General features: G+C 41.3%; 1 protein-coding gene across 8 annotated transcripts; it reads right to left on the reverse strand.

Annotated features, from left to right (window-relative positions):
* Positions 1-1,317: 1,317 nt before the first annotated feature.
* On the reverse strand, positions 1,318-21,055 carry ddx3xa (DEAD-box helicase 3 X-linked a). 8 transcript variants are annotated; one of them, XM_039817607.1, is made up of 20 exons: positions 20,732-21,055; positions 18,778-18,829; positions 17,938-17,985; positions 16,404-16,463; positions 13,608-13,781; positions 13,161-13,290; positions 12,459-12,563; positions 12,269-12,368; positions 12,043-12,178; positions 11,744-11,841; positions 10,819-10,917; positions 10,068-10,228; positions 9,829-9,973; positions 9,154-9,298; positions 8,796-8,846; positions 7,514-7,695; positions 6,674-6,791; positions 6,404-6,557; positions 5,629-5,771; positions 1,318-4,432 (listed from the first exon to the last, which is right to left on the reverse strand). In XM_039817607.1, exons 1-20 carry the CDS (start codon positions 20,774-20,776, stop codon positions 4,347-4,349), a joined length of 2,232 nt encoding a protein of 743 aa, XP_039673541.1. In that variant the 5' UTR covers positions 20,777-21,055; the 3' UTR covers positions 1,318-4,346. The 8 variants fall into 8 exon arrangements, with proteins under 8 accessions (XP_039673541.1, XP_039673542.1, XP_039673548.1 ...); XM_039817610.1 differs by having other exon boundaries at positions 4,347-4,432; positions 13,674-13,781; XM_039817608.1 differs by lacking the exon at positions 8,796-8,846.
* Positions 21,056-21,363: the final 308 nt, after the last annotated feature.

A 21,363-nucleotide genomic window follows, 5' to 3' on the forward strand; every position in this document is an offset into this window, starting at 1 on the left:
GCCTTTGGTCTCGTTGGTATTTGGACTCTGACTTGGCCTTTGGTCTCGTTGGTATTTGGACTCGGCCGTTGGTATCGGTTTTTGGACTCGGACTTGTCTGACTCGGCCGTTGGTCTCGTTGGTATTTGGACTCTGCCGTTGGTATCTGGACTTGGACTTGTCTCGGACTCTGCCGTCTACTGGATACAACCTCCGAGCTAGTGAGCTACACACTGAAAATATCAAGTTTTGAAGAATATTTTGGATCGTGCAACAACTTTGTTCTTTTGGGGAATATGTTAACAGCATTTCCTCTCTAACTGGGACGTTTTGGGAGCGATTGGTGGGATTGCTGTGGACCAAGTACACACGGAGATACACTGGTAAGACCTAATGAGGTTTAACCATGTATCAGATAATTTAAATAGCTCACTTTACTGGATTGGGTCACTCAATTTAATATTGTATGTGGCGTTTTCTTTTACGAGGTGCAAATGTTCCTTCCTGAGACTAGGGCTGGGTATTAATATAAATAATCAGATACCAACACCGTGACTTGGACATCTGTTCCTAAACGCTACTTCCCCCTACAAATTTGTAAAATATATTCCATTACCGCAGAAATCATGTAATTTATATGTCAGCTCTTACTACGTGAGTCCCGTCTGTGTAACGTAGTTTTTCCTGCGCGTCACTGCGTGTAATAGACAACCAATCAGACATTCACCGACGCCGATGGGATTTAGGGATAGAATGACGAGGAATTTTTTTGACAGTCGATACTTCAGAGGCTATTCGGTCTGTGCCTGAAAACTATTGAACTCCGTACCCAGCCCTTGCTGAAACCATTTAGCAGAGCCACCGTCGCTGCGTCCGGAGCTTAGCGCCGCCTAAGACGATTTGTTTAGAGAAATGCCAACAACCCAGAGCGTTATTTTCTATCCCAGAACGCATCTGGTGTAACCAGACTTCACTCCACAGCGCTGTGGAGACAGCTGGCAATGAGAGACTATATTTAGTTTAAAATAAAAAGATACATCTCCCGTCTTTGTCCCGTTTGAGCAGACACTGAATCAAATTTAAAAAAACACTTTCACACCCAACAACTCACTGGTTTGTGAAAATAACACCATTGACACGTGAATTTACAAATGAAAATCTTTTATATATATATATTTTCTTTCAAAAGAAAATGAAGCCCATCCAACCTATACCAAATTGAAATCTGCCGCCCGTCCGCCCAGTTATATCCACACAAGGCGCCAGGCCGCTGCTACAAGTCTTCTCCGCACAACTACAGTAAACAAGTTTTCAGGAAACATGCTGGATTTATCCGGATACTTTTTGCATTCAAAAACATTTTTTATTTTGGTAAAATCATACAATTGCACAGCTGAGTTATTTCCCATGCAGTGCAGTAGCCTATCAGCTAATACAGAAAGCAAAGTCTACGTCTAAAGAGCCCTAGGGTTCCTCGGAGAATGTGGAACAAGTCTCTGCTTCTGCCTGCAACAACGTGCACAAGCTTCCGATACATTTTAAACTATTCCAACGCGGAGCGGCGTCAGAAATAAACCCTGCAGACCTGCTCCACATTCACGGAGAACGCCACAGGGGGCATATATGCAAATACAACAATGAGAATAAACCACATGTTTGTTTCTTTTAAGGATTGCCATGTGCCAGACATTCACTGGAGAAAAATCAGTTCAAATTAGAGTAAAGAATCAATAATGCACACAATTGGAGAATCTGAAACCCTTCAGCACTGATGTGCTTCAGATTTGTTTTTTGTTTTTTTTAAGTTTTTGCTCGTTTGACAGCGTTATTCCAAACCTTGGCATGTTTGTCCAATTCCATTTCTAATTTTGTTGACCAATTAATTGGATTTTAATAAGAGATGAGCGGCCCTGATGAGGCCCTTGAAACAGCTGTGGATATTATTTACCGAGTCCAATGTATCTTAAACATTAAAAAGCTCACACTACCCCGAAATATATAAATTTCACGCATACAGGTGACATTCAACATTCAAGTGCCAGTGTTTTTTGTACTGTCTTTTGGTCAAGTTTCTGAAACTTTCAAAGAATCACTTTGAGGCTTACAAAAATAAATATTTGTCAAAAATGCTTAATAAATTACACAAAACTAGCAGCAAAAGTAGAATCTAGAAATCTGTGCAAATGGCTAAATTCCCCCCCCGACTGCTAAATCCCCTGGTCCCAAATAAATCCTGGTTTAAACGTTGAGAACCCGTCCCCTTTTGTAAACAAGCTGCGTTTTATTTTTCCACAATCTCCTCTCTCACACACAATATTTGGAAGCTAAGGACACATATCGAAGACATCTATATAAAACTCTAGATGTGCAATAAAAGAACTTTTCGTAAAACTTGATGGGCACGACGCAATAAGGGCCTACAACACACCTAAATCAAGTAGCACCATTCAATCTCAAGTTCTCAACACTGTCAGTGCATCCGCTTTTAGTTCAATTTCTTAAAAAAAAAAAAAAAAAATAAAACTAAAGAGAAAAAAATATAAAGGTTTTCAAGGCACAACACACCCGATGAGAAAATTGGGAGCATTTTGAGGTGAAACGCCCCATCTCTCCTCCTCTTGATGGCTGCTCCTCTTTGAGAGGAAAAGCCTGCTCTGGCTTCACAGAGCCACAGATTAATATTATTATTATTTGTATACATGTCTGAGCAGATGAACTCCCAGACGACCTGACAGTACTTTAAATGTTCCATAAGGAAGTGGATACTCCCCTATCTTTGGCCACCTGCAGTTACACTACGCAGCAATGGAAACCAAAGCCGCCAACGACGGCGGTGCCCCGAGAACCGCGCCGACCTCCCAGCCTACCCCTAAACGCCTAGCCCCGTGACCCCACCCCCTAACCACAGTGGTCGAAGTGCTGCTCTACCCGCTCTGTTCCCTCGCGGTTTTTTTTTTTTTTTTAAATTGATAAACCTCAGTGATCGTTCAAATGTCTTGTCTCTTAAAGATGAACCATGCCTCCCAACGCAGCTTGAAAAGAGAAAACGTTTGTAATTAAGTTAAGCCTGCGACTCAAGTTCACGTGTCTTTCCTCCTTGACCAAAAAACAAAACACTTGCAAGCGTAGAATACCATCTGGGCCTCGTGGTTGCCGGTCGATTCGGTTAAAAAAAAAAAAATACGCTAACACCACGCTATGCCCTTGCCCGATGCTGTGGTCCTTTATGCAGCCATTTTGAACTTCACTCTCAAGATGGCAGGCATTTTTTGTTTTGATACATATTTGTAGTATAACAATTCAAAAATCAAAAAAACTGAAAGGTCAGTTTTTCAAATTTCGCACACACCTGCACCAAAAATGTCTCAAGTAAAAATAAACAAAAAACACCGCCCACTTCACGTTAGCTAGCACTTGGTAACACACTAGCTGCCGTAACACTGTCAAAGTCAATTGAAAAATGTGGAGTAACAAGTTCCAGCAGTGATAATTCTGGTTTGAACCTCAGCGATTTGTTGGCACTGAGCTTAATGACTTATGTGTTTCTTAAGATTACAATAGGAATGGCTATTTCAAAGACTATCATATCCATAAAAAGGAGCCGGTCCAGGATAGAGTGAGCAAAAAACAGAAAAAGAAAAAAATAAAATAAACGAATGTAACTTTGTCCCTTAGGATTAAAATCAACGGCTTCACAGAGTGGCCCAGTTTGTATTAGACATAGTAACGGCTCCGTTAGCTGTTTGACTATTAGAAAAAGGCTACATGATGTTCCTGCGATAAATTTGAAGTTCAAATGGAATCATGACTCAGAGCCACAATACCCCAGTGTTTGCCAAGGTTTGATTAAGTCCAAGCTTACATTTCTTTTTAAATATTTTTTCACCAAACAAAAATAAAATAAAATTTAGAAGCTCTTGGCCATGTTCATCTGGTGAAATGAAAACATAAGATTTCCTGTCTAAATTCCAAAAGGCACAGTACATTAACATAGAAATGATCCTCAGGTTATTCGATTGGGTGTCTGTGTGTGTGTCTGTGTGTGTGTCTGTGTTTTTCACAAAAAAGAACAAAAATACTTTTAACAATGAAAGTCCGAAGTTGCTATCGGACAATGCATGTCAGCATCCATGCTCACTCTGAGGTGTGCGAATCTCTGCGTTCTCCGGTGCGTTGCACGTGCTGGTGACCTTTCCTTTGCGTCGTGCTGCACTTCCTTTTTGAGAAGCGAATGGCAGAGAACCAGGGTTGGTAATGTACTGTGTGTCAGTGAAGCTACACAGGGAGGGTTTTTGTTATGGTCTGGCTTAAGTTAACATGTGGTTTCCATTGGGTTGGGTTGACATGGCAACCTCTTCCTATGGCGACTAGTTGCCCCACCAATCCACACTCCCAGAGTGGCTGTAATTTCCTCCGTAGCCGTCGTTGCCGTAGAAGTTGCCACCAAAGCTCCCTGTGAAGGACAAAGTCAAAAGGTCAGTCAGCCGAGAAGTAAGCAACAGCTTTAAAATCAAATGGAGGTTTTCTCCGTTCGGTTGTAAAGCCTTATATTTGTGGGCTTTAAGAAGCTTGGGATTGGTAAGAGGTACTTTTACGCAGTAAAGCAATTACGCCCAACAAACAGGGGTACATAATAGGTGGTTTAATATTTTTCGTGGCAAAACTATATTGATGCACGGACGCCAAGTATAGATCTTTTATTATAAAAAAAAAAATGGTTGGGCGTCATTTGGATTTTAGGTACTTTTAAAAACGAATCCGATTTCTAAACAGATTCTTGAAAAACTGGAAAATGACAAAGATGTAATACATTTACTAGCAATCAGGTGCAGTGAATGGTTAATATGCTTTTACATCTGTTTTGGTGAGCCCAGAGGGGAAAATATGGCATTTTAAAGTAGCCTACATTTACGGTAGCTAGCTAACGGTAGACTACAGAGGAAGGGGGATATCTTTACGTCCGTTTCGGAGCGACAAGAGGGAAAATATTTCAGTCGACACATTAAAGTGGAACCGAAATGAGGAATCGAAATTAGCGTTCCAATCCGGTCCGATTTCTACCGGTTGCGTGGAACATAGTGGAACCGGGTTTTGGTACCCAATCCTAACAAATTGCACATGAGAATTTAACTTTTCAGTGACAATTAAAAAAAAGTAATAAAAAAAATAATAAAAAAGGCTTTTTCAGTCCACTACAAACAGAATTTTATGTTTTGAGATAAATCAGATTTTTTGGGGGACATAATTTGTAAATTGGTAAAAAAAGAAAAGAAAAAAAAAAGGAAATAAATAGCAACCTATCGCAGAATATTTTAAATTGCAGTAATATCGTATCATGACATCAAGCATCGCTGGGCCACTGGTGATTCCCCTAGTACATAAAAGTCTAAGTGGTCACTTTGTTCACAATAACAAACTAACTGATGGAGGCAGCAGTAGAGCAGCAACTCCTGTGTTCTGCGAGGTAAAATGTCTGACTTTGTCAAAGGAGTCTGGTGGCTTTGAAGAGAGCCGAGATAACCGCTTCAGTTCCCTGTCGTAAAGGGCCGTCTGACAGCAAGGTTAAGAACTGGAAATCCTCTAAATATAGAGTCCACTTAAACTGATAGACTGTTTAGGTGTCTAAAATGTGTTTAGCTGCTTCCTTACCTCCACCGAAGCCACGGTTTCCTCCTCCATGGCCTCCAGCGCTACGCCCACCTCCACCACCACCACCACGGTTGCTACTGAAGCTGTTTGCAGAGCCACCAGGGGTCTGACGGTAGTCTCTAGCTCCGAATCCACCAGAGAACCTAGACAACAACGTACGTTTGTTAGACGTTTTATGGTACAGATTTTGTTGAAGTGCAACAACTTAATGAAAAAAACAGAACAGGAACAAAAGCAGAGTTCAAATGTTTTACGCCACAAGAAGTTAGAGACAGGGCTTTAAATTGACACCCACCAAACGCAGGTAAAAAAGGTAACATTTCAAAGTTATGAGCCAATTTGACCGGTGAAGAATGAAGCAAAGCGTCAGAGAAATGTTTGCAGATCAGTCCGTTTTCTGCCAAGAAATTTGGGCAGTTTCGTTTGTCTTTGTAATAATTTTTTGGCATCACTGCTTGCAGTTCTATTCCTACATTTCCCACAAACACTCATGTCGTGACAAGTCAGACAACAGTTAGCTACGTGCCTAGCGGTAACGAGCTAGGCTGAAACTGAGAAGACGTATAGAACGGAGCCAAACAAACCAGAGCAGCTAAAATTAATTAGTAAAGTTAGTTAGGAAAAAACAAAACGTGGCCATTAGAGAATCGGATTGGCTGGTAGCTTTAATCTACTAGCCGTGTTGACCGGTGATCAAAAAAAGTTAATCTAAAGCCCTGGTTTTAGATTTGGGTTTGTTGTAAAAAATGCATTTGTTCGTGTGTGAGACTGTTACCTCTTAGAGCGTCCACGGGTGGTGCTCTTGTGCTGGTGCTCGTAGGCCAGGCTTTCAAGCCAGGAGGGAACCTCCTGCTTGGCCTCCACCAAAATGTCCAGCAAATCTTTGGTTATGTTGCTGTTTTTGTCGTTAAAGAACGACGTGGCCAGACCTGCACAAAACACAGCAAGATTATGAAGAGTCGTTCACATATTAATGAACATAACTGGCATTAAAAAAAATAAAAAAAGTGTGAGAAAACTACAAACAAAAACGGTATGAACATACCAAGGTTGCCCACACGTCCCGTACGGCCAATACGGTGAACGTATTCCTCAATGTCACTGGGCAAATCAAAGTTAATGACGTGCTTCACATTGCTGATGTCCAGACCTCTGGCAGCCACCTGGAGAAAGTACAAGTTGGGAGAAAAATAGCTTTAATATCTACAGGGTGAGACAACTTACAGTCAGGGTTTCATTTTGACTACTGTTAAATTAGCAACAGCTGATATAATCTGCCAACAATGTTCACCCCATCCCCATATGTGAAGAGGGAGGTGATGGCGCAATAGATACGACATGCCTTTGGTGTGGGAGACCTGGGTTCAATTCCCACTGCGGTAGATCAACCAATGTGTCCCTGAGCAAGATACTTCACCCCTAGTTGCTCCAGAGGCGTGCAACCTCTGACATATCGCATTTGTAAGTCGCTTTGGAAAAAGCGTCCGCTAAATGACACGTAATGTATCAAATGCTTAAAAAAAAATAAAAGTGTACATTTATTTTCACTTTCTTTCCCCCTTCAATTGCAAGAAAATATTCTTTGATGTTTGTTACCCTTCAAGATTGGGATTTGCCAACGTGGAACTGGTTAAAATTTTGTATCTGGCTCCTTTCTACATACTCAGGGGGTTCCAAGGTTTAAGGTAAATTTAGCATACTAAAGCTTCTTAATATGAGCCACAAGGGTAACAATATTGCAATAATTGATTTCTTTTTTTCAAAGAAGCTCACCAAAAAGACATTACTGAAATCTGATTTTATTAATTGCAAGAAAAAGAACCAGTCTAATGTTAAAAGAAGGGATAAAACACCTCAGTTAGGAAACCGAGTTAAGGTGACTTACAGCTGTAGCCACCAAGATGGGGCAGCGTCCTGACCGGAACTGATGCAGAGCTTCCTCTCGGTCTCTCTGGGAGCGATCTCCGTGGATGCTGGTGCAGGCGTAACCCTCGTGGTAAAGGAAGTCTTCCAGAGCATCGGCGCCTTTCTTGGTTTCCACAAACACCAGAGTCAACGATTCTTTGCCTGCGTAGCCGGAAACAACAATGGGATGAGACAAAAAGGGAGGAGAGCAGGAAAACAAAAGCACAGAAGTAGGTAAAGAGGAAGAATATATATAAATCATTGATAACTGGAGAGGGGTATGGATGGATTTTGGTAGCTAAAAAGATGAGCAGGAACTTAAAACGGTCACTAAAAAGGCTAAAGGACAACTTAAAAAAAAATAAAATGGAGACACTGACAATCATTAATTGACAACTTCGGCTTCAGTGTTTTTCTGCACACAGAACTGAAGACAAATTAATTCATGTTTAAAATAGGGATATCTGACATCACGTTTGTTCAAACAATTATCAAGTTGTTAGATCATTAGGTTACCACAGGGTCACAATAAAAACTTTAAATTAAAAAAATAAATAAATGGCTGAAGGGTGATGGGATAGGACAGGCCACTCCAAGTCACACAAAGAAAACCCCAAGTGATATCCAACCCTACTCTTTCCCCACCATCCAAGTGTGTGCTTTACACCAAGGCTGTCCGTGAAATAAATGCCTTTCATAGTGGCAGCTGCACCAGCTACCATGGAAACTGAACAAAAGCAACGTGTGTCTCTTGTTAAAGGTTAAAGTCACATTACAAAAACAAAGGACTTCTACATAATACCAGCAAGAACATTTTAGGTCCCTTATGGCAGTCAAATGTTCTAAGGTAGATCTAGAGAAAACAGTATTCTGTCCCCTGGAGCAACAGATTAGTGGCATTAAGTCTGTCACAGTCATGTGACTCGTGGAAACAGAGAGCTCTTTCTAGGACAACCGGCCAACGTGGTCATGTTGAGCCATCTGACCTTGGTGCCGGTGTTGATAACACACTGTAACCCTTCTCAGCGGGGAGAGACTGAGTGAAATTGCAGAATCTCAGTCAATAGTAATAGTAGAGTCTATACAGTGCAAGGCAAATGTTTGTCGGCCCTACAAGCTCTAATTCGGAAATGAAGAGAAGGGAAAAAAAAAAAAAACTGAGGCAGCAAGTCAGCTGGGGAGCAGAGGGACAGGATGAGCTGTGGGATGTGATGTCTCTGGCTTGTGGGACAAGAGTGAAATTATGATATGTTCACACTTACCCGGTTTCTCTGGTGCCTCTGTCACATTTTCCTGAACCTCACTGGGAATAACTAAGATAAAACCAAACCGGCCAGTAAACGTAAGGCTTCTCAGTACACAAATATACACATTATGAGAAGCAAACCCCCCTAAACAACGCTAGTTATTTCAGTGACTGCTCGCCCATGCATGACATTTTGTTTTGATATTTTATCTTTCACTGCTAAAATGAACAACATTTGTTAGCAGAGATGTAGAAAAGTCAATATTAGCTTGATATGTGGCAGACAGACAAACACACCATGGATTAGAGCTCCGTGTGACCTTCATGAGAGGCAAAACCCCCAAATATTTTCATTGTTGTGTATGCTTTTTCACCTGTGGCATTGAGCAGGTCAAGAAGGAAGGACCTCTTGTCGCCGTCCTCCACCCAGACCACCTTCTGGGTGATGTTTTCTGAAGTGGAACCAACTCGGCCCACTGCCAGGAAAATGTAGTCCTCCAGGAAGTCACGAGCCAGGATCTACGCAAACAAATCAAACCGGTAAGTACGCAGATATTTAGTCACATTGAGCAATATTGTTTATACCCGTTGTATGTCCAACGCAAGGTTATAATAGTTCAATAACATGGTTATTTTAGTTTTGACTTTTCTATTTCATTTTGGCTTTCAGAGTCTTTGCAAGTTTCAGTATTTTCAGAAAGGTTGGTTAGTTTGACAGTAGTTTTAGCTTGTCTGTGTTGTCAAATCCAGGTATAATGTCTCATAAGTATGTAGCTACATATAATACATAGTTGCAGAACAGCCATGATGTTTAATGTTTAATCTTTGTGCCACTTTAGTGTCCGATATGAAGCACTTACAGCACAACGCCATCTCATGTCAAACATTTGTGGTTCCATGTCATGAGCGTTGACAGAAATTCATGCGGTCTCCTTTTTTCAGAAGTTAAATCAAAGCTTAAAAACTAACTGAAATGATAAATTTTTTTTCCTAATCTGGCAATATAGATTCAGTTTTATTTTACTGTAATAACCCCAGTACAAACGTACCTGGATCTCCTTGGGGAAAGTGGCACTGAACATCATGGTCTGACGGATGCCTTTAGGCGGCATTGTATCCTGCTCCACAATGCGTCTGATCTGTGGCTCAAAACCCATGTCCAACATGCGGTCAGCCTCATCCAGGATCAAGAAGCTGCAGAGACCAATATCAAAATTTAAAATCACAACATCAAATAGAGACAGTTGTTTCAATAAAATAACCTGTGTGGTCCCTGTGTTGTACTGACTTGCAATAGTCGAGACCGATCTTTCCCCTCTCCATCATGTCAACCAGACGTCCAGGTGTGGCCACCAACAGGTGACAGCCTCTCTCCAACTCCCTGATCTGCTGACCAATATCCGCACCGCCATACACCACGCAGGGACGCAGACGTGAGCGATAGGCAAACTGAAAAAATTTAGGGAGAAAGGGAAACGATTAACCTTCAAGATGCATATTCAATGTTCGGGCAAACATTGTTAGGTCAGGGTTTCTGCAAGTTTTAACAAGTCAAATTTAAGACTTTTTAAGACCTTTATGAATGAAATGTAAGACCTATATCACAAGTACAACAAAATGCAGAGTCACAGAAGTACTTGCAAAAGTAAATAAAATGATTGAATAAAAGTGACAGGAATACTTTGTACATATACAGCAAATTAACCTGGATGTAGGAAAATTTAAGACACATTTCGAATGATTTAATACCTAGAACAAAATACTTATGCAAATTTAAGACTTTTTTTTTAAAGATTTTTTTGGGGCTTTTCCCTTTATTTGAAAGTGGATAGACATGAAAGGGGGAGAGAGATGGGGGATGACACGCAGCAAAGGGCAGCAGGTCAGATTCGAACCTGCGCCGCTGCAGGACTCAGCCAAGATGGGGCGAACGCTCTTACTGGGTGAGCTAGAGGTTGCCCCAAGACTTTTTTTTTTAGACCCCGCGGAAACCCTGTATGTTCTATGAATAGTGTCAGATGTGTGTGCTCGGAGCTCACCTTTCTGGCCTCATCGTAGATCTGCAGAGCCAGCTCTCTGGTGGGAGCCAGGACAAGAGCGATTGGGTACTGCTTACGGCGGCCATACCTTCCGTTGTCCTGAGGATTGAAGAAATAATGCTTATTAGAACGAATCAAAATGATAATGCAGTTGACACACATTTGAGAACAGCAATGTCCACATTTTGGCCAAGGAGGACAGGTGGTTTGAGAGGAGTCAAAGAAGCCATAAGTCAAACTGGAAAGACCCAAGTGTCTTATTTATCTCCTCGCTGGAACGAAAGTTGTTCCGGCCCTCCTTCTTGAAGGCCGCGTTAAAGCTCTTATTCCTACACCGAGGAGCTAGGGTGGAGGAGGGATGTCTGAGCTATGAGCAAGGATACACAATACAGCCTTCCTGGAAGCCTTGCAGCTAAAAGCCTTTGCCAACTCCGCCCATACAGCTGATGAAGTCACATGACTTTTCAAAGGAAAACACGCCTCATTCCTCTTAAAAAACATTTCCTGGTTACCTCTCTCCCATGCCTCCTCGATGGGACGGACTAAGAAGCGAGGAAGGTAAGCAAGTGAAAGAAACGTGGATGCAATTTAACAAGCGGAGACGTAGCCCTCGACTTGAGTGACTCACATGACAACCGGGTGGATTGTTGACCCACCGGTGTTTTAACGACTCATGTGATACCACCTTAAGTGGATGTGCCAACGACTACCATGTGACTAAATGACCCTCATGTGACAACCCACCTGAGGTTAAATATCCAGAACTACCGACTACTCAGTCAGAACTGAAGAAGCCTTTTGATGAGAGGCAAACAAAGAATTTCTAGCAAGTTCCCTTTGCTTGTCACAGAACGACCATGACCTAAATGACCGAGAACCCCCCCACACACACACACACAGAATATGTTTAAAGATTGTGTATTACCTGTCCAGAGTTCTTGGCGGCCTGCAGAGCATCTCCTGGCCCCTCTTGGTAGATCTGACTCAGCACCGGCAGCAAGAAAGCAGCAGTCTTACCGGAGCCTGAAACACAGTACGGGTTGAACATTTTAGTTCCATTATTTAGACTCACTTAAACCTAAAACATAAAGCCTAGGAGCCAAAAGGGGTACCCTAAATGATTCTACCTTATTAAGTATAATTTCAAAGAGAAATCAGCCAGTAAAAGGCTAGTTGATAAGCCTGTAAAAAAGGCACACATTGAGAGGATATAGAAACACTCACCAGTCTGGGCGCAGGCCATCAGGTCTCTCTTGGACTTGATGATGGGGATAGCATGCTTCTGGACCGGAGTGGGACAATCGTAGCGACTCAGGCCGATGTTCGCCATAACAATCTCCCCCATGTCCACATCATGGAACTACAGAACAATCAGACATGCCGTCAGTAAAAGAAAAGACACAAACTTGCTCCGTTAAAACATTTTAAAATGTAAGTTTAAATGACATACGCTTTCAATGTGTGGCGGGCAGTTGTTTCCAGTGGCATCCACGGGAATATCATCATATTTCTCAAAGTTTATCCCAGTGTTGCTTGCAGAGAAAAGCTCGCTAGAAAATAAGGTTTGCAAAAGTTAGACTCAAACGCAAACACAAGATGGCTGTTATCGTTTTGTTTTTAATCAGCAAAATCTGTCTTACTTTTCCAGGCGCTCGTTGGGAGCGGAGAGCTTGGACCAATCCTCCTCTCTAGATTCGTCTGACCAGCGGTTGTTTCCTCCACTAGAAAAGCCCCCACGCTCATATCTGTACACATGCACACGGGAATTTAAAAGAAACCCTTTCACATAACAGTATTTGCCTATTAATACAGGCTAAAAAGGAACTATTACGCTAAGGGAAGACTTCTGACCTAACGCGTCCAATGGGTTGTTACACAGAACCATCGGAGAAGCAGTCATTGAAAACCGTTTAGAAAGCCTTCAGTGTCATTCTTTGCTCTTCTTTGAATGAAGAAATATTCTCCAGGTCTTTTTGACTAACATCTTTAGAAGCTGCCACTACCGTTTTGAATAATCAATCACCCAGTCAGTGGTTCAAACAATATTTTAAGCCTGACAAGATTGATTTTGCAAGAATACAGCTGTTGTGCAAGGTAAGACAACTTAAGGGGCTTAGATTAATTTGCTATAAAAAAAAAAAAGAAGAAGCTATATTTAGAGTACAAATAAAGTAAAAGAAACGCTGATCGTCATAGAAGAGAACTTATAAAATAAAGACTCATTCAGATTGTATTGAAAGCTTTTGTTGTAACATTTCGGACCTTTTAAAATATTAGGAAATTGTATTAAAACAAGCTTGCAGACAGTAGTACAGTATATTAAATGCAACAATTGTACACACCTTCCCCTTGAGCCTGCTCCACGTTCATTGAAGAAGGTGGACTTTGACCTTTGATCGTTGCGTCCGCCAAAGCTGTTGTAGGCAGCATCCCTAGGAGCTCCTCCCCAGTTGCCTTCACCACCACTAAACCCTGTAACGAACAGATAAGAAGTCGCTCAGTGGCAATTTTTTTTTTTGAAAATCCGCTGGGATCAGCTGCCGCCACTTTCTTACCAAAAGCGGAGCAAAGATCATTCCCTTGAAACTAAGTGCACAGCTATTGTTATTTATAATTGAGAATCCTTTATGCATATGCAGAGTAACAGCGTTCTGATATTGTTAAAAAAAAAAAAACTGTATAAAACAAGGGTGGGGGAGGGCCGAGTTTCCATCTTTCACTACGCTGTCGTTAACCCTAAAAACCAGGGCTATCGTTAGACATTTCAAGGCACGACAGGGTTTCCCCACCTGCATTTTGTAATGGTTGATTAAACGAGCCTCCACCCCTGTTACCACGGTAGGCGCCACGCCCACCTCTATCATTGCGAGGGGGTCCTCGCCCTCCAAAGCCCCCATTTGTGCGGTTGTCGTGGTACCCATTCACAAATCCATTGCTGCGTCCACCGTCCCATCCAGGTGAATCTTCGTTGGAAGACAAGTGAATAAAAAAAACAAAAACAGAACAGAAGAGGCTTGTGAGTCAGAGCATAATGCTGCATTTCACTTATGTGTCAGTAAGCAAGTACACATTTGGCTGATCTTATAGTCCTAACTAGCCATTAGTCTCTCTTAAAGTGACTGGCTGTTTATGGTTAGCCTTATAGTTGGGATGCAAGCAACTTCATAGCGGACTAAAGCCTGGTCTGAAAGCTCTCTTAACTCTGAAAAGAAACATTTGTCACAGCTAATGTTGTGCTTTTGTATACAAAGTAGGAAAAAAAGTGCAAAGCAAGTCAAAAGGTTTTAGGTAAAATAAATAGAATCTTAAAAAATAAAAAACCCAGACATGGGCTTCTTTATTGAAGTAAGATGACTTGTCTGTACCCAGAGACCTCATATGGGATATTAACCGCAACAGCCCAGCTTTGGACAGCGATAGGGCTGCTTTGGTACGGCTGGTTAAGTAGCTGATGTCCCGATAGCATCAAGGGGCACACAGATCTCATCTGTGATAAGCCTTGCTTTAAAGAATTGTTCAGCCAAACGGGCCGATTCTAGCTCTAGATGACGAAGAGCCACAATTTATACCTTGCACAAACAATTAGTACAAGTAAATGAGTGTCATGGTGCCCCCTTCAAGTAAAGCACAACGGGAAAGCCTTGTAATGCTTAACACTGGCACACCAATCTATAGATGAGTCTCTAGCTTCAATCTCTACAAGAAAACCTGAACATGTAACTAAAGGATTTTGAAAGGCTAAAAAACATGCTAATAACTGACAAGTTCAACTCTATTAACAGTGCACATTTTGGGAATCGCAAACCGTTTGAGCTACAAGTGGTTTGGTGAATCTGACAACGCTTGGAAAAGGAGAATATATCCCCGAGCACGGTCTCACATATTCCAAGTGGGTCTTGACGTGCCCTTTTTAATCATGCCGGCAGGTGTGTCACACTCCAGACTGCAAATTAACTGCATATTCTGGAGATGCTTGTGCAGCAACCCAAGAAAGATCAACTTCAAAGATTCCCCTGACTTCTTATACCCAAGAGCTATACTTGGGTAATAAATTAGCTCGGACAGTTTGCCCACCTAGGAAAGAAAAAAAAGAAGAAAAAAGCCACATTAAATGCAGTGCAAGCCAGCTAAAAGATGCCTTAAAGTCACAAATGACAAAGAAAAAGGCCAAGGAGAACACCTGATACTCATTCTACTTTGAATGAAACTTCTCTTTCAGACGCTACAGGTCAGGAGTATTTAATCACGTGCCAAGGAGGGGACTATACCCAGGTTCCTCTTTCACCACTGAGCACACCAGTTGATTAAGTGTTAGTTTAACTTCCCACTAGAGAAGTAAATTAAATCAGAAGAATGAACTGGAGCGTGGGTTGTTGGACCAAAAGGCTGCATGCACTCAGGTTCTCAGCAAAGTGTTCTACAATGCCACTTACTACTTTTCAATAGGATGTTGTGGGCAGACGCAAAAAGCTACAAGGTCTCCGAACAATTCAGAAAGAACTGAGACTTGAGTGGGATTGAGTCATAGCAATGCAGCAACGCTCAGTTTCTTTGCTAAATAAAATACCTACTTTAATTAAATGACTGCAACCAACAGCGGTTCAAGGGTATGAACAGTTGAACAATGGGTACATAATTTATACATTATAGAGCTGTGCAATTAATCACATTTTGATTGTGATTTTGGCTCCAAACGATCACAAACTATGTTTATTTATTTGATTAAGACAATGCACATTAGTGAACATTTCTGTAAATGCGCCAGTGTTAGCCAGTTGGCTAATTTTCAACTGTAGTCCTAGGAGAATGTGCAAGTAAACTCATTTTGTCCTGTGTAATGAAGGGGAATTCAAATTGTAAGTTTACTAAATGCAACATCTATTCAAAAGTCAATGTGTAATCATGTTAAATAATCGCAATTCAACAATTCTTTTTACATAATCAAGCAGACCTAATACAGCCGTTATTTCCACGAGGGATGCAGTGTGTGGACTCTTGAAGGCACCATCACCATGCATCATAAGCAACTTCATTTGTAAGCTTTGACAAACACGAGAGGTCAGTATTGGGTAACCTGAGCAAAGGTCAGGAAGCAGGCTATAAAAAGACTGATCCATAATTACTGGCTCATGCATTATGAGTGTTGGGCTTTACACTAATAGTAACCAATCGTACAGTCATCCCATTCTGCAGTATATTCATTTCTGTGGCTTTTGCCGACACCGACTGTTGTGGGAACTTAGAAGAAACTTGGGGGACATTGCAAGTGAAATATGGGCTTGCATATACAGTGGGAAAAACACATTTTAATATAGTTTCAATGGATTAAAAATTAAACTCACTATAATTAAGAAAAGCATTAAACCAGCAAGCATATGCTTACATCAAATTACCATTTACTTATATTTCTCATTTTGAATGCAAGCATCCCAGCAGAGAGAAGCACAATAATTAATCAATCATTAGGCCAGTGTAAAGCTGTAACTCTCTCCCCTTCGCACTGGCTTTGCTGGTGTGTAAAATGGCTATTTCATGCATCTGGAAATGCAGGTTGCCCTCAGCGAAAGCAGACAGAAGGGACTTACAGAGATTTACTGGTGCCACTGAATAACCGTACTGTCTACCAGCGGAATAAGCATTTCCTGCTGTGGAATAAGAAAACAGCAAAACGAGAAAAACTTCATGTGTGCAATGACACAGTAACATTATTCAAATTTATATTTTTTTTTATGTAAAACTATCTGGCCAATTATGCCAGGCACATCATGCGTCGTGATTAAACACCTTTAAAAGGAGGTACAGAAAGTTACTGAAATAGTTACTAGTGACATTCAAATCAACATTATGAAATTTGCCTCATTTTCTAACTTATGATCAGTCTGGGGTGGCAGACATTTTACAGTACCACTTGGCCTACTTTATCCTTTCCAAAAATAAGCTTTCGTGCACAGACACCCCAGTTGTCATGGCTCTCTGTCCTCATTCTGTGCACTTGTAAAACTTAAGACTAAATGTCCTCAGTCATATGGTATAAAGCAGCAAAAACACTGCAGATCCACAAATATTTAGGGCTGTACTCAACAGTTCGAAGCTTCATGCGTGCTGTCCAAATATTATTTTTTCAACGAATTTTTTGGGCTTTTCCACCTTTAATTTTGGACAGGATAGCTAGGTGAGAAAGGGGAGAGAGAGGGGGAAGACATATAGGAAATTTGTCACCGGTCGGATTCGAACCCTGGACCTCTGCGTCGAGGCATAAACCTCTCAGTATGCGCGCCTGCTCTACCACTGAACCAACCCCGGCCACGACAGTGCGGTCCATTTACCTCGGATCCTGGAAGCCAGAGCTGGGAATGACGTCACACCTGAGTTGAATGCGTTCATTTACAAGTCGGATTTTCATTGTTTTCATTAGCTCTAGCCAGGTTAGCCATTATGCTGTTTTTTGTGCATATAAACAGCTTAACATATCCACAGATAGAAGTTCAACATGCCTGTGTGAACGACTGATTTAGTGAGACAGAAGTGCTACCGTGAGGTGGTCCGAGTACAAATGGTACTACTATCATGTGTCCTCGCCCGACGGCTCGGGCAAGTAAATGTAACAACCCTACTTGCCCCGAGCGGTTGTTAGCTAGGGCACTTTTGATTTCGATATTGCCCCGTTTCAAATTTAAGACTTCTTTAAGGCAATGTCACTAATCCAGCGGAGCAGTTAGGAGGACCTGCTGTCCACGTTTTACTTTGAAAATCCAGCAATGAAAGTTAGCGTAGACTGTTTGGAAGCTAAACTGACTACAGTAAATAAAGTTGACTACATTTAAAAAAAAAAAAAAAAAAAAAGACAGATTAACCACTTTATTCAAATTCAGGGTTTGTTCCAAGGATTTTTTGGGGTGATGACGTCATAACATTACGACAGACACTGGAAGCTTCATTCAAAAACCTCACCAGAAAGCTTTGAATGTACATTCAGTACAGCCCGATAAATATTAATGCCTCGCCAGTTGTGCCTGCTTTTACCATGCTCTGATGGGCTCTTAACATGAAGACCACCACAAGTCAAACCTGTGTTGATGGTCTGACTGTGGCTCAGTCAGAGCTTTCGATCAAACTTACCGTTTTTTGGTGCATCTTTGTTTCTCAAGTGAGGTGGAATGTAACGCCCTGTGGAGGGAAAAAAAAACAAAAAAACATGTAATGTGCCATTTACAATTAAACACATTTGGGACATTGGCATTATTCATCATCGAAAGAAGCTATACTAGGGACGCCAATTTAGATTTTATTTCTGACCGAAAGCCAACCAACTGATCATTAACCGCTAACCGACAGGCAGGTAACCGAGTCCCAGTTCGCCCCGGTCTAGGAGGCTTGGTCATGCTTTCAGCGTGCAGTTGCGGACTTGTACCGGCCGCGGAGCCACAATTGCGCGTGCGCTGCCGTGGACACATGCAGCAACTGTCCTGGAACCACTTGCCCGACCGACACAAGTCCACAGCGGTCCGCGGCATGCATGTCTGAGCCTTTGACCGCCGCCAAGCAGAGAGCCACGAGTTCAGAAATGAAAGCTTAAAACGCAACAAATACTAAGTTAGAACTAGCAAGTTCACTAGCAGTTAAGATTGTACAGCCCATATTTCTTTTAGACTGCAACAGACTTTGTTTTAAAGTAATTTTTTTTTTTTTTCGGTTTGACTGAGCGGGGGAGGGGTTATCGTCAGTCAACGTTTAAGCTACACAGAAGAACTTTCCCTCAAAGAAAGTCAAGAATGTCAAAATACATTTCTTGGTGGAGCAAAAAGTAGTTTACAATACATCCACATAAATTGAATGTAATCATAAATACAAAAGTACCAAATTGTACAAACAATTACACTGAGGATAACTTAATCAATCACTACTTTGAGATATTAAACATAATATATATAATATTGTATAATCTGCTTTATTACTTACTGCCAGTTCCTCCGCCTTGTCCGTCAGCAGAGTTCAAGTCTAGAGCAGCAAGCTACGGAAGGAGAAAAGAAAAAGAAAATTCAATAAATGATGCAATTTGGTATAAAATCAGGTGAACGTAGACTACGCGTCTGAAACTGAAACTACCAGTTAATAGAAGAGGGTAAAACAATACAATGACCATCGCTAAAATAACATGATAATTTATTAAATAATGCAAGTGACTCTCCAACTTTAAAATGTTTGGTTATCCACTACGTTTTGCACTTCAGTTCAAACAAACCATCTTCAAATCACAACTCTTTAGTCTTATTAAAGAAGTCGAGTGTGTGGCGAGTAAGCATCAATCAGTCTTTGTATAGATCTGTACGGCTTAAGCGTGATCTATGGTTTTGCGGAGGCTTCACGAAGAGCTCTCGCCATAGCCTACGTAAGTGGCCTGGAGATTGTGCGTTGGTGTGTCTTTAAGAGAATAGCAGGACCGGCATGTGTGTGCGTTTAGGGAGTGTGTGTGGTAGAGCGAGTGAGAGAGTGACTGCGATTATCTTCAGAGTACTTTGAGTGTCTCCCCTGTTCTGACCACGGTGGGAAATCTGCAGCAGGAAAAGTTAACCCTCTCCTTGATTTTGTGTTGTTTATGGAGAAGGAGAACCAGGAAATGCTGAGCGATGTGTAGTTACATTTTTCGAGAGGTGCCCGTCAGGCTACAGCGTAGGGGTCTGGTATCCACTTATAACGTACGTAGCCACAGCGTAGAACCTTAAACCTTTACTTCTTTGTGTAATTGCACCTAATGGACATTTATTTGTACCCATAGGTAGATTTGTTTTTGCGGCAACAATATGACGTCCATTTTGAAACACAACTTTGAAAACTTACTAAAAAAACAGCCAGGACAAAATGATCCAATTTATCCATCAACCAATATGGCATGACACAGCCATTTTGTTTTTGACCATAAAACCATGAAAATGCTTATTTGACTACGGGTATATAGATGCTTCACTTAAGTGAAAGTGCCAATACTACACTGTGAAAATACTCCACTATAACTCCAGGACCTGCATTTAAAAAAACTTTACTTAAGTATGCAAATATTGTCAGCTAAATGTTAAAGTTAAAGTCTTGAATGTGCAGTAAAATGTTTCCCGTCAGTGTTTCTGGATTAATACTCCTGACGCATTAATGTGTATGTTGCATTATACTGCTGTAGATGTTTACGGCTGTGTTCATATGAAGTATTATATATGCTGCTGGGTAGTTTAATCTACAGCAAGGCATTGCGTTATGTATGCACCTCCTGTGGCAAAGAAGTTCTCTGAGGACAAACCTAATTTACCTATCACAGCCATTTAAGTCTGACCATCAAACACGGAAATGCTGACAAATTAAAACAAGTTAAATAATACGCATTGATGCTTGCAGTGAAATGTCACATCCAATTTAATAATCACTGAATGATGTATTAACTCGAGAGCGTCACATTTCGGAAACATTAATGGTGGCTAAAACCCGCTGCCAGCATTTTTTCCTGCGCCACGTTTCAGGCTCAGCAGGCCTCACGCGAGCCGGCTAACATCGTAGGACACCGGCGGCATCGTCAAAACGTTGGCTAACCTTTACCATTTCCATTCGTTTAAATACAATTCCACAAGATGTGAGTTACAAGCTGCATTTAGTGCGTTTTAAGACTTTCGTTAGCCATGTTAAAAAGGAGAACACAGCAATAAAACGCTAGTTAGTTCAGCGTAGTGACGCGCTCCGCCATCACAACCGTTCTCTGCCGCGACGTCACCACCTCCATTTTAGCAGCCGCAGCGTTAGCTTAGCCGAAAGCTAGCGACTTAGCTAACGAAGCTACATCTTTCTCTGTCGAAACTACATGTGCGTAACGGAAAATAACCACTTTTTTTAATGAGAAAAACGAAGAAGTTAAGCATTTAAAAGTACTCACCTGCTGATCTAGACCGTGTGGATTATCAATGACCACATGACTCATAACTAAAGAGAGTAATGGGGATTATTTGTGAAGAGAAAGGATTTTCTTTGTTAGCACGACCCGGCTCTGCTGTTAAAGTCCGTTTCTGTAGAAATTACGATCTTAAACCAACGGTTACCTGTGAAATTAGTTAGACGGTTACGTTTACTTTAAATAAATAAAACGACGTTTGTTATAAATATAAATTCCGTTTCAAGTTTCCAAATGAAATGATTCCTGTGGAGCTGAAGAACGTTAACTCTACCGGCAGGCTTGACCGTGGTGGAATGAGACACGGAGTGCTCAGGTAACGCGAGATATCAGCCTCTGTAACCCCACGCTAGCGAGCTCTCGGACAAATCTCGCGATATTACATCTTCATCTCGGATTGGTGTAGAAAAAGCAGCTATCTGAAGACACATGAAACCAATCATTACGGCAGTGGTGGAAGAATTATTCAAATCCTTTACTTAAAGTTAAGTAAAAGAACTAATACCCAAGTGGTGGAAGAAGTATTCAGATCATTAGTAAAAGTAATACCACACTTTAAAAATACTACACTACAAGTAAAAAGTCCTGCCATCAAAACCTGACTTAAAACTCAAGTA

The sequence above is a fragment of the Perca fluviatilis genome, chromosome 12 (genome assembly GCF_010015445.1).
Source record: "Perca fluviatilis chromosome 12, GENO_Pfluv_1.0, whole genome shotgun sequence".
NCBI lineage: Eukaryota > Metazoa > Chordata > Actinopteri > Perciformes > Percidae > Perca > Perca fluviatilis.